The sequence below is a fragment of the Electrona antarctica genome (assembly GCF_951216825.1).
Source record: "Electrona antarctica genome assembly, chromosome: 14".
NCBI classification, from domain to species: Eukaryota; Metazoa; Chordata; class Actinopteri; order Myctophiformes; family Myctophidae; genus Electrona; species Electrona antarctica.
In genome coordinates, this window is record NC_136795.1 from 31719324 (window position 1) to 31733228 (window position 13905).

Below are 13905 nucleotides of genomic sequence, written 5' to 3' on the forward strand. Positions count from 1 at the left end.
GAAGCTGGTCATCACTAGTTGGTTGCAATGTTCCACAGTCCTCTACATCAGCTTGTGTTTTCATGTGTCGAGTTGAGGTGCTGGCTACAGGCTTTGTCTCTCTTTTTTCATCATCATCTATACTTTTCACTGCTAGTAATGTCAACGTTGCCCCACCAGCCTCTTCTGGCCTTTTAAGTAGCTCCTCCTGTTCCTCTTTAATCTGTGGAGGTTCTAGTTTCACCTGGACCAGAATGGGGCTCATCTCCTGCTGTTCATCTTTAATCTGTAGAGGTTGTGGTTCCTCCTGGACCAGACTTGAGCTTCTCTCTTGTTGTTCAGTGAAAACCTCCTCTTTACACAAAGGGAGGGGCAGGATGTCTAGAAAAAAGAGAACATTTAATGTTTGAACTTTGCATTTTTCCATGCAGTGTTTCCTGTTTTATAGCTTTAGTAGTTGGAGGAACTTCATCTTCTCCATTTCTCATCATCATCATCATCATTTAACTCACGACCATGATCACATGGTTTGGAGCACAGATTCATAAAAGTATACAATAAAAAAGTATACTTTTCTAAACCACAAGTCGAGAGTTGTCAAGAGTTTACAGGGCTTGGCATTACATTTTTGAGCAACTTGTCCTTTGGACAAGAACATTTACTTCACTTGTCAGTGCAATAAAGTGTCATTCTTGTACTTTTCTTTCATCTTTTTTTGTATTAAAACCCTTAGCATAACCTACCTCCATTATTGAAGAATCAGTCAGCAGTCATAGTGTTAACTCTTTGTTTGCCACTAGGTGGCAGCAGACTAGGACGGAAGATGCATGCAATTCTTAAAAATTTGCAAAGTGTAGTTGCCTCAATCGCTAATATAGGCCCCACTAATTGTGCTAGCCAATTACAATGTCATGTCACCCCTGTGATCATGTGTAAGTAATTTGGAGTAATTTTTAAATAGGCCCCCAAATACTCATCTGGAGAATTCACTAGGTAGTTGAAAATGTCAGGATATGCCACTCCTCCATTTAGCTGGGTTATTTTCCCAACTATTCAGCCAAGTTAATTATAGTTTATGCCTACAACAAGTTGACAACGGTAAAACACACCGTCGGAGCTCCGCGGTAGGTAGAGCATGACATACATGTTCAAAATATAGACATGAATGAACAAAGTCAGTCGGGATCTATTATTGAAAATTCCAATCTTCAAAGTCGGTGCTCGTAGCCTTGTAAAGGCAGTGACGTCCCTTAAAAGCGACAGGTTCTCTGTCTGTTGTCTCCCCTCTGCTCTGTTAACATTATGGGTAACTCATTCAAGTGGTAAATTAAATGTGAAATACATCCTCTATTGAGAAAACAACAATATATGTTGACAAAGACACTTCATACATTTGGAAAAAAAATTATTCAAATCAATATAGTCTTCAGTTCATTTCGGATTATTTTAAAAGTAGGCTAACTACAGTTGAATTTCAATGGACTTCTATGGGCTGGCCTGCAGTACACCGTTCTAACGGACCAGAAGTGAGGACGCTGTCTCAATTGGGGGCGTGACATTTGTAGTCCCCGTGTGTCTCTATATGGGGAGATGCTTCATGAGCCAAGGAATCCATGGACATTTTTATTTTACGATCTACGGTTCAAGAGTTATAGGCCAAAACGTAAAGTGGGCTGTTATAGCACCCCTATAAGGCTGACCGATGTAATTACGTTTCAAAAAAATTGTAATTATTATGAACCTCCCCTCCAAGTTTTGTAATGATAGCGCTTACGGTCTCTGAGAAAAAAATACTTGAATGTGAATTTTAACTTTTTCCAATTCATGTCAATGGGGAAAGTTAATGCACAAATACATTAATATAAATGATCTATACAACATTTCTCTTAGCACAAGATTCCCGATGAAGCCGGTCAATTTGGCATATGGCTCAAGTGCATGCCGTCAAAACTGTGCAAACTTTACAGATGTGGTGAAATGGTTAATTTGGGCATTTTATTTTGAAGTTTCAGCCTCGGCTCAAACGGCAGGATCTTAGTTTCTGAACCTGGTTGCCGTAATAACCCTTTGATTGGTCCAGAGGTGCATATGATCCAATGATTGTGACAATGAAGAGTCATGGCAGTTTCTATGATTTAGTTTTTTGGTCCTTAAAAAAGCCATATACTTGGACATAAATTTTAGCTGTCACAATATTTTTGTATTATTTTGTTTCTTACATTATATTTTGGTTTATTTTTAATGTCCTTGTTGCTGATTTATTTGCCCATTTAAACTCTTGTTTTTAATTAACATTGTGCCGGAAGTAGCAATTGTTTCGTTTGCCGGAATGTACCGAACATACCGGCTGGTCTCAGCCTGAGACCAGCCATATATAACGTTCCAGCAAACCTGAGACTCTCAGGTCTCACGCTTTAGGCAGTCAGAGTAAGACAGTTACGACAACTCCGTTCACTTCATGGGGCCAGTCCAATAGTGGCTGTACTACATATATTTCTATTGGCGAATAGGGACAACAGCAGTTTACGGAATGCATTGGAGTGTATGGGCTCGCGCGAGTATATGAACCACGTGACCGGGCTGTTTTCTGCCCCCTCAATGTCGCAACTCCGTCTATACTCTATGGCTCTGGCTTTAAGTGGTTACATTTCCATTCTGGTTTGTTTGGCAGCATGACGCGGGACCAACTGGTTGTGTATTTTGTAACCTTAACTTTAAGACAATAACGCATGGTTGCACATCCTATTGATTTATTAAATTGTATTTCAATTTCGTCGCTGTGGTTTTGGGCACATAAAATAAGTTCATGGGTATACAGGGAACTTATTAAGGGACCAAGAAGTCCCGAAGGGATTTTGGTCACTTATTGTTTTTGTCTTTTTTTCCTCTTCTCCTCCTCCTTCCGCCAAAAATAGCAGTTGTGGCTGAACCGTGCAGTCGGTTTTCGTGAAACGCGGGAATCTGGTAGAGGGCCATGCCAAACGGTGACCATAACCATTGGCCAAAGGGTGGCGCTATAGCACTCAATTGAAAATGCAAATTTTCGGCTCATTAACCGTTTGACCGTTGGCAATAACACTTTGATACACATATGTGTCTCCTCATGCCGAACAACTTTCGTGCTCTGACTTTTGACCTCTGACCTTTAGAACAACCACCATTTTGAATTATATGGAAAAACGGTTAAAATATATCTCCCCCCAGGATTTTTTATCAAAATTCTATATGTGAACTTTAGACCTATACAGACAAAGAATCGTAGTAATTTTTTTTAAAGTGAACATTTTTTATGAGCCAATGAAAATTCTTCTTCTGCCCCTAATACATACATGCAGCGTCAGGCTTTGTATGGGTACGGTCCGCATAATTATTATAATAGCCGGGTCTGTTCGGCTTCCGGTTCCAACATCTCTCTGTGCTTTTCGTTTTAGAGCTAGAATTCTAATAGTTGCAGTGGTCCATTCAGTTCTGGGTACATTTTTTGTGGGTCTATTTGGGTACAGGTTGGTCAAATTGGACCCGTGAAGACCTCTACAGCACATACCTCTACGGTACAACTTTACAGGTTGCATCCTTGTATCAAACATTCCACGTCCCTCGTCCTTCTCTGGCTGTTCCTCTGACAATGTTGAATGTCTTTTGGAGCCCATTTCTCTAGATACTGTAGACCTCTCCCTGTGGTGATCTGTGGAGGCCAGCTTTTTTTTTAGTATGGTAGATCACATTTGTATAGAAATGCCTAACCAGGGACTGGGGTTGCAAATTAGCCTTGGCTATAAACAAAAATATAATGCAACGGTTTCATGTTTTTACAACTTGATAGATGATTGTTTTTGTATTGTCCCTGTTAAATAAGAGGAAAAGGTTTCAAAATTATGGTAAAACAGTATCTTCATGAACAATATTTGATGAACTTGACTCATTTGTGTCGGCAAATGATGTAATGATCATGATGATAATTTCATTTTAAAAGAAAAAACCTCTCTCTCACACTTATGCCAGTAATCACCCTCCCCTGTGCCATGTTGGCACCGTGCCTACTGCTTTACAGTATGGTAGAGGCCCGGGTCATGCCAAATAGCACTGAAACCAGTCTTACTAAAATTGGCCAAAGGGGGGCGCTATAGCAATTGTTTGAAAATAAAAACTTTGAACAGGCATAACTTAAACTCATGCCTCGTTTGTTCAAAAGCCATGAACCTTGTTTACACGTGTCTTGTAAAGTAAAGAGGGCGATATGACAAAATGTTCCGAATGCCCATTGTCTAGCGGCTAGATGCTTGGTGTTAGATTTCGTTCTCGTTGTCAATAACAAACTAACCTAGATTACAGGCGCAGATGAAGTGAAGTTGAATCGGTGCGGTACCGTACTAGCTGGTGTTGTTCAACGTGATGTAAACATATGTGTTTACTAACCTGCAGTGTTTAGGATCCTATGAGACATTTACACCACGAGTCCCGACAAGTCTTTGTTCAACAACATCACAGTTGTACTTTAAAAAAAAAACGCACCCGTTTTTCTCCCGCAACTGGATGCAAAAAGTGTAAGCGTAAAGCCGCAAGCCGGCAACGCTGCCCGGGTCAAAGGGTTTCACGCATGCGCAATAACCGATCCACGCACTGTTGCCTTATTGTCTATCGCCCCCTGGTGGTGGAGGTGTGTAACTGTAACTGATATATCATTCTTTCTCACTATATACATATTCTAATCTATGGGGTTCAAGCAAGTCAGTAGACTGTGACGACCACTGTGGAATAGTGGAAAATAGACGATCTACAACCTCACAGCAACTTTCAGTGTGACACGCTTTGAGCTTGTAGATCAGCTATTTTTGGGGATTTATTTTTTTACAATGACATTTGAATCAGGCAATGCATTAATATTAAAAGGAAAACGTACTTTGTAGTTTGTATATGTAACCCATGCAGTGTATAATTAAATAAACAACACTACCATGGAATTTTATTTTATTTTAGATAGTGGAGCGTACTTTACAAAAAAAAATCACAATAACAAAAACATATCCACAATCATGTCAAACAGGAAACTTATCAAAATAGTTCTATACCCTGAAACCCACACCCTAATTCTAAATAAGTGTTTTGCACCCCTGAATGGGTATCCAAACAAAAATAGAGCGCTCTAAATAAGTAAGAGAAAAAAAAAGAAAAAAAAGAAAGGAGATCACTAAAGTGTTAGATCATGTAGGATGCTCGTATATCCGCTTATTTGCCTGGAGTTAAAAGTAAACATGGTGGAATGAACACAGCATTGCTGCCCATGTTGCTAATATCAGTCACGTCCAGTCCAGCACAGACACTACCATTATCAACCCCCCTTTCTTTTTAAGACACACAACAGAGAGGGAGAGGGGTGTCTGACAAAAGAAAATGAGATACGCTGGCCAAATAATTCACATATCTCCACTCTATAGTTATAGCCTAGGCCTATCTATCTACCGGTATATTAATTAGGCCTAGTGTGGTACCAGAATATAGTAATTGCCCAACTATATCACCCCCTGTGACTGCATGTGTGTCCATACATCATCATCATCAGACATCATCAAATAGTGAGGCAACCACACTTGCAATTTCCCAGAATTGCACCTTTCTAGTTTACTGTATACGGTAAATACTAGGTGCACTGAGGTCAGTAGAGTCTGTATAATATATGTAGTGTTCTGTCAATGTGTGCCACCATTTGGATTGGACCTGGTGGGGAGTAAACAACCTTGATTGTTAACGTAAGCAAAGTTCTACAACAAAGAGTAACTTTAATTAAGGAGAAAAAAACACCACAGAGAACTTTCAAATAATCTAAAAAGGTTAATAGCAACAACACCCTGATGATTTGATGTATTAGTCACAAAACAAATCTTACAGAATTGTATCTAGAATACGGTAACAGATCATATGCCCCAGAGGGAAAACAGTGTGAGAGATTGTACGTGACATTTATTGTTTCTCTGCGCTGTAGGCTGAAAAGGCTAGTTTGCTCATAGCATTGATGTACCGTGCGCCATCTGGTGCTGTAATCTTCAGGTTGGTGACATGCAGCAAACCACTGTTGGTGTAGTATCTGAATGCAGGTTTGGAAGACTGGATGGCCTCCAGAAATACCTTACATACAAAAACATGGGAAACTGTTATTGTTAACTGTTATTTGTGTTCGCCAAAATAATGCACAAAATTATAATACATAATGTGGTAGATTCGATATACAGTATAGAACTCAACTGGAAATTCCACTTAATGATTTACAGTGGTGGAAAAAGTATTCACATATTTTAATTAAGTAAAAAAGTAGGCTAGACGCATTATAGAGCTTGTAGATTGGGTATTTTTAAATGGCCTAAATATAGGGTTGAAGTGGTTAACACAAAGTTTTCAAAAGAGTAAAAGTACAATATTTGCATCTGAGATGTAGTGGATTAGATTGGAAATACTTGAGTAAAGTACAAATACCTCAAAATTCTACTTAAGGACAGTACTTAAGTAAATGTACTTAGTTACTTATTTCCACCACTGATAGAACTCATCTCAATGATTTCAAAAGTCTGTGTGCTGCACACAGCCTACCTTTACGATGTCCTCTGTGTCCTGCGCTGCGTTCTGGAACACGGTGGCACAGTGCTCCAGGTATCTCTCATAGAGGCGGCGGGTTTGGGCGTCCACCTGCTGGAGAGACGTCTCGCCTGGCTCCACCTTCTGCAGGTTGTTCATGAAGTCTGTGTTGACCGGACCGCACTCGATCAGGCTCATGCTGCATGCGCAGTGGTGGAAAAAGTACTCAAATGTTTTACTCAAGTAAAAGTATAAATATTGCAATGTAGCTGTACTCCGAGTAGAAGTCCCATATTCAAGTACAAAGTATCGGCATCAAAATGTACTAAAAGTACTCATATTGCAGAATGTCCAATTTCACTAGTTCAAAATGTGTACAAAATCTTTTGAAAATAGCCGATCTACAAGCTCACAATGCATTGCGATTTTCAAATGGCTGAAATGTATATGGGGCTGAAGTGGATAATGTATGTTTTGTAATATTAATAAAACTCTACTAAGTAACTATAGTAACTAAAGTGTTGAAATAAATGTAGTGGAGTAGAAGTAAAAGTATTGGAAATTGAAAATACTCTGCATGGTTGGGAACAAAGTCAATACACCGCTTTAGTTTCAGTCACATAAGGCCCGACTCACACGTGCACAACAGATTGATGTATGCTTGTTGTATGAGACTTATTGACTGATGCAAGCTCACAATTCATTTCCAATGGGAGTCACATGGTTTGACACAACATTTGTGTTGTATGAGGGGGTGGGGGGCAGTCGAAATGCATTGGGGCAAGATGGCCTGACTCACACCTTGGCATCTAGCATACAACATTGATGCATGCTATTGCATGCCATTGGAAATGCATTGTGAGCTTGCATCAGTCAATAGTGTTCTGGGTCCACTGAAAAATCGGCCATTCATTTTTCCCCATAGAGATTTAGAAATATATTTATATCACTTATTTTAAGCCTAGAATCCAGCCATCCAGGATCCTGATGAATCATGACCATAAAACCTTGGATTCTGTGGAAAAAATAAAAAATGCTAAACAAAGGGTTAAATTAGCCCAGGCGGTGGCACCCGACTGGTAATCCAGTCACAGTGTGCCGCGGGTTCGACTCCCGAGCCCGACACGGCCTTTACTGCATGTCTTCCCCCATCTCTCTCCCGTTTCCTGTCAGCCTACTGTCTGTCCCTTCAAAAAACAATAAAAGGCGTAAACCGCAAAAAATATCTTAAAAAATAAATAAAAGGGTTAAATTAAATGTAGTATATAATTTAATTAAATATTACCCCCCCCCCCCCCCCCCCCCCACAGAATCAAAGGTTTTATGATCATGATTCACCAGGATCCTGGATGGCTTGATTTTAGCCTTAACATAATTTATGTAAATATTTTTGTAAATCTCTAGGCTAGGGTCAATCAATGGTCTATGGTCGATTTTTCAGTGGAACCAGAAAAACACACCCACTGCTATGCCTATACAGTAGCAATTCATTATTACACATCTGATGTCTGGACTCACTGGATGTTGAAATGCTGTAGCAGGATAGCGAGACTCTCACAAGCTCCCTCTATTGCAAATTTACTGGCACAGTACACCTCATTAAAGGGGAGACCTGCAACCCAATGTAAATTCACCATTATTAATAATACTTGTAAATATAGCTGCAAGCAGCTATAAGACAGGGCCAAGCCCAAAAAGAAAACATGGCTGACATGACGTAGGTGGAGATGATGTCAGATATTTTGGTTACGCTGATTGGCTGAAGGGGTTGTTTGTCAGCGCTGTAGTCCCGTAACCATAGTCAGACTCCATTCACATGGAAATGCAATTTCTGTGATGTGGCCATACTCAGAGGTATTCTGAGCTTCAGTTCCTGAGGGATCCTGACGGCCCTCTACCATATTGCCGAATTTCGTGAAAAACGATAGCTCAGAACTGCCAAAACTGCTAAAATTGGGTCAAAAGGGGTAAAAATCATAAGGGGTCTACTACGCCCTTTGACCCCTAATATTTGCCTTATTGCAAATTATTTTAGCTAGTCTAATTCTTTTTGGCTTGTACGATGCCAAAAAACTATTTTAGAGACGAATCTGGGACCATTCTCAAACCGGGTCGGGGTTATGAGTATGAATCATATGAATCGTCCCTTAATCAGAATTATTTGTATTACAATCGCAAATTCAAGTTATGATTGTGACTAACCGTGAAGTCCGCCCATGCTGCCTGTGACCAGAATGTGGCCCTGGCCGCGGGCCTTCATTCCTGACAAGAAGGCCTGGATGGTCTGGATGGTTCCCAGAAGGTTGACCTCCAGAATCTGCCTCATTGTGTTCAAAGACTGGATCTCTAGTGGCCCCACCAACCCCACACCAGCATTGCACACTGTAGACACACACGCACGCACGCACGCACGCACGCACGCACGCACGCACGCACGCACGCACGCACGCACGCACGCACGCACGCACACACACAAACATTATTAAGAGATACATTAATACACAGACACAGTTTAGAACACAGAGAGATGGAATATAGAAAGAGGTTTTTATATGTGTGTCAGTGCTATCAGTGAATACCCAGGATGTCAACTTTCTTCTCTACAATCTTCTCCCTGGCATCCAGAATGGACTCTTGGTTGGTCACATCCATTTGGAGAATGTCCAAGGTGTCCCTGTGCAAGTCTTTCACACACTCCAAAAGACGCTCCTTCTTGGCTAGGTCCCTCATAGTGGCGTAGACTATACAGATAGTAGTGTTTAGCAACATGACTTAAGAAGCCGTTAAATGTGTTCTACTGGAATTTAGCAAAACATTGACATAAAGTAGTAACATTTTATACAGACATTTTATTTACCATTATTCAAATCACACTTACCTAAAAAAATGAAAATGTAATTTTTGTTTCATAGAACAAAGAATCAAGAAGATTTTATTCAACACTAACTTACACAAGCAAAATATAAAGTAGGCCTACAAGCATTCAGCAGCATTGTGTTAGCTAAGCTTACATCTAATGCCATGCGATGCTGTGATAGCGCTGCTTACCTTTGAATGTTTTGTCTGGGTCAGAAGCTAGCCTGACAGCCAGACTGAGGCCTATCCCTGAGGAACAACCTGTGATCAGCACCACCTTCTGGTCCATGATGGGGCCCGGCTCACCTGCCTATTGATTCTATATGCTGCGGAGAAAGAGCACTGAAAAGGAGACGACCTGCAGACTGCTCTGATACAGTATATGTGAAAGGATAAAACGCTGAAATGGGAGGGAAGCTCTCAGTCTCGTGTTTTCATTCTTCTCACTATCACAAGGCCACGTGAATCTAAACATTCCACTTTCCCAGCCAGTTATTTGTCCCCCAGTGTGTATCATGGACAACACCTCACCTTCCACTGATTATTGGGCTGTTTAAGTCGTCGAAACAGCTTAGCTCAAAACCACTTTGGCTGAAAGTTGATTATCTTCCTCGGTGAGCTGAAATGTAGCTGAATCTATAATTACCCACCCGATGTCCGCAATGTTAATTTTAAGAATCAATTATTTTTGTCTACAATTCTGAAAGCATACTTTTAAAGATAAGTAGGATACACACGTTTTGATCCCATGGATCTTTCTCTACATTCTAGTTGAGTAAATATCTAGTTACTGCACTCCCCTATATACATATACATATGTTGGCCAGCTGACTCAACTGACCAGCCGGGGGGGGGGGGGGGGGGGTCTGTTTTTCATAATTACCCACCTTTTGTGTTGACTCATCTGTTGGGATCAGCTGTCTTATACCTACGAAAACAAGGGCTCCCTTACGTCTTCTCACCTCCTGCGGAAACAATGGACATATACATATTTAAAAACGTCAGGTGGCAAACCGTGGCATATAATGATACTTTTTTTTTTTTTCAATGGCTTTGAGTTTGCTTGTATTGAAGATTGAGTAAAAATACTGCCTCACCTACTGTGCAGTTGACAACATTATCTAAAATGCTGAAGACCCCCCATCATGAACCTAAAAGGAAGGGATAGAGGATAGACAGAAAAAAGGAATGAATGGAATCATTCACTCTTTTTTGATTCAGAATCAGAATCCGCATCACTAGGCCTGTCACAGTTATTACATAATCGTCTAATCGCAATTACTTTTGCATAATTGCCAAAATTGCCATTATCTTTTCCAAGTTAAAAAAGTCATACATTTTGTAATATTAAAAGGATGCGGAAATAGATAGATCAGCCATTTCCGCAATCTTTTACAATTAATCGAAAGTAAAAAATGATTATATGATTTAATTTGACGTGTGAATTCACATTATTGATGATTGAGTAAAAATCATGTGACATCATAATGTACAGTACATCAGTTCCATACACATACACATATTAATACACTTTAATTTTGAGACCTGAGGAAATGGCATATGAGATATACTGTATTATGGACATGTTGTAGGTTATGGAAAACACACACTAATAAAAATTGGATGTTAGGTGGGAGACGGAATAAATAAATAGTCCTCTCAGGTCAATTTACTCTGGTATAATACATTTCTCCACAACCTCCACCCAGCACAGGAACTGGTCCTCTGACCCAGAATAGGGGAAGTGCGAACACACTTCGCACGCACGCACAAATTAATGAATGCACGCACGCACGCGCGCGCACACACACGCACACACACACACACACACACACACACACACACACACACACACACACACACACACACACACGCACGCACGCGCGCACACGCTTCACATTCTCACCCTGTTCTTGCTCAGGGGCATATGATATGATCTGTTATTCTGGATATGATTTGTGTTGTGACTGATAGATCAAATTATCAGGGTGTTTATGAAAGGTCTCGGGGGGTTCTCCTTAATGAAAGTGACTGTTTCACGTAGAACTTGTTTACTTTAACCATCAAGGTTATTTACTCCCACCAGACGGTCCACACCAGCCTTCAGTTCATTGACAGTGTGTGTCCTCTTTGAACCAGTGGTGGAAAGTAACTAAAGCTGGATTTCGACTGCCGCTCAAGTACATTTACTCAAGTACTGTACTTCAATACAATTTTGAATAAATTATTTTGTAAATTTGGATTATTATTACTATTACAAAACACACTAACCACTTCAGCCCTATATACATTTTGGCCATTATTACCAAAATAGCTGATCTACTGTACAAGCTCACAATGCAATCAAGTAACATTTTAATTCCGGATTTTGACTTTGTTGACTTATTTCTACACTGCAGTATTGATATTTGATACTACAAAATGTGAGTACGTACTTCCACCACTGCCTCTTTCTTTCATAGATCAGCCAATGCTTGTTTAGAGTAAGAAAACTGAAAACATATGTTACGTTACATTTGACGTACTGATGACATACAGTGACATCCCTCTATAACAGTTTCAGGTAAAAAATAAATAAATAAGTGAGTGAGTGAGTGTGAAAAAGTCTCTCACAGGTCACATAATGCTTGAACCTGTGTTTTCTATCTTATGCAAGAGCCCTGGCTGGGACAGTGATATTCCCACAAATATCCCAAAGAATAAATATGACTGAGATTCACAATGAATCGAATGCCCCAATAATTCTAGTCTAAAGATCCTCATTTGGACCCAGCACTAAAGTGATTATAGTATACTATAGTAGTTAACTAAAGCTAATGAAAGAAATTAAACCAGAATTGAGGCTAGACATTTTAGGCAGCAAAATAAAAACTAGGCTTTACAAAAAACAACTTAGTAAAATAACTTAACTTTTGTCTCTCTAGCAGAGTGGACACTGAGAAACAATGTTTTTTTATTCCAGGACATACTCTACAGACAGGAAAAAGGGACAGCCATGGGGGCTGCCTATGCGCCTAGCTACGCAGGACTGTTCCTGGGCCTATGGGAAGAGCGGGTCATCTACAGCCAAACCAACCCTTTCCGTGACAAGATAAAATGGTACGGCAGATTTATTGATGATTTATTTTTTATTTTCACTGGTTGTGAACAGGAGCTACTTGATTTCCACAAATATATCAACTCGACCAATGACAACCTCAGACTTACCTTGGAATACAGCAAGTCAGAAATCAACTTTCTGGACTTGAAAATATCAAAGGCTGCCAATGGTGATATACACACATCCATTTTCAGGAAAAGTAGTGATCGCAATACTATTTTACGGGCAGATAGCTTCCATCCCTCCAGTCTCATTTCAAACATACCGTTTGGACAATTTCAGAGACTCAGGAGGATATGTGACTCTGACAATGACAATGACAATGAGCAACAAGCAATGATTATGCATGACAGATTCACACAGAGAGGCTACAAAAGCAACACATTAAACCATGCTTATCACAAAGCCAAAACATTGGATAGGAGGAATCTATTTTAAAAAAGTGCCCGCCCCCAAAAATCTGGACAGATCTACTTTACCACTCAATACAGCTCATTTGCTCACGACATAAAACACATAATAAAAAACAACTGGGGTATTTTACAGAGCGACCCTGACCTAAAACCTGTGTTTCCCGACTCCCCCTGTTTCTCTTTCAGACGGGCTCCAACCCTGAAGGATAAGCTTGTAAGGAGCTATCTACCTCCCCCCTCCAAAGAGACCTGGCTTCAACGACCAGTGGGAAACTTCATGTGTGGAAATTGCAATCACTGCTCCAACATAGATAAAACGAAAAGCTTTATTGATCCTTCCACTCAAAAGACGTACCACTTCAGAGACTATGCCAATTGTAATTCTACTTATGTTGTGTACAGACTGCATTGTGAATGCGGCTGCTTCTACATTGGGCGCACCAAGCGCAGATTAATAGACAGATTGGCTGAGCATAAGTATGCTGTACGGGTGGGAAACCCAAACTACCCAATGGCAGAACACTATAAGGTAGCCGGACACACAAATCCAAACAACCTAAAAATTATGGTAATCGAGACCATCCCCAAATCAGTAAGAGGGGGTGACAGACTAAAACAACTCCTCCAAAGAGAGACATTTTGGATAGTCACTCTGAAAGCTACAGTACTCCCCGGCCTAAATTATGACGTTGATTTCTCTCCCTTCTTGTAAAAGTTCCATTCTTACTACAGTGACTTCTCTCTATTCCTCTCCTCCATCCTCATACATAGTACTACATACCAACATTTATACTTTTATTTTTCCTTTTTTGTTTTCTCCATTTATATACTGTATTTACATTTGATTATTCTCTGGTTTTTGTACGTAAATTTCAGTTTGCTAATGAGCTGTAATAGTTAGGTGTGCACACCCAGGTGTTTGTCGTTTCTGCATTATTCTGATGATGATGTATAGTCATGTGATCTAATGAGATGCTGATTACTGGCACT

The 13905-nt window shown here is 40.1% G+C and overlaps 1 protein-coding gene across 1 annotated transcript; it reads right to left on the bottom strand.

Annotated features, from left to right (window-relative positions):
- Positions 1–4930: 4930 nt before the first annotated feature.
- On the bottom strand, positions 4931–9795 carry hsd17b1 (hydroxysteroid (17-beta) dehydrogenase 1). Its single transcript, XM_079520503.1, has 6 exons — positions 9595–9795; positions 9126–9287; positions 8749–8928; positions 8065–8158; positions 6562–6745; positions 4931–6102 (listed from the first exon to the last, which is right to left on the bottom strand). Exons 1-6 carry the CDS (start codon positions 9689–9691, stop codon positions 5938–5940), a joined length of 882 nt encoding a protein of 293 aa, XP_079376629.1. The 5' UTR covers positions 9692–9795; the 3' UTR covers positions 4931–5937.
- Between the last annotated feature and the right edge of the window lie 4110 nt (positions 9796–13905).

What these genes read in the sequence shown, in the direction of transcription:
- hsd17b1 (XM_079520503.1), bottom strand. Translation starts at nt 9,691, where the DNA reads ATGGACCAGAAGGTGGTGCTGATCACAGGTTGTTCCTCAGGGATAGGC. An exon ending in CTACAGCATTTCAACATCCA is followed by an intron (nt 6,746 to 8,064) that starts GTGAGTCCAGAC and finishes CTGCGCATGCAG; the next exon opens with CATGAGCCTGATCGAGTGCG. An exon ending in ACACAGAGGACATCGTAAAG is followed by an intron (nt 6,103 to 6,561) that starts GTAGGCTGTGTG and finishes TTTGTATGTAAG; the next exon opens with GTATTTCTGGAGGCCATCCA.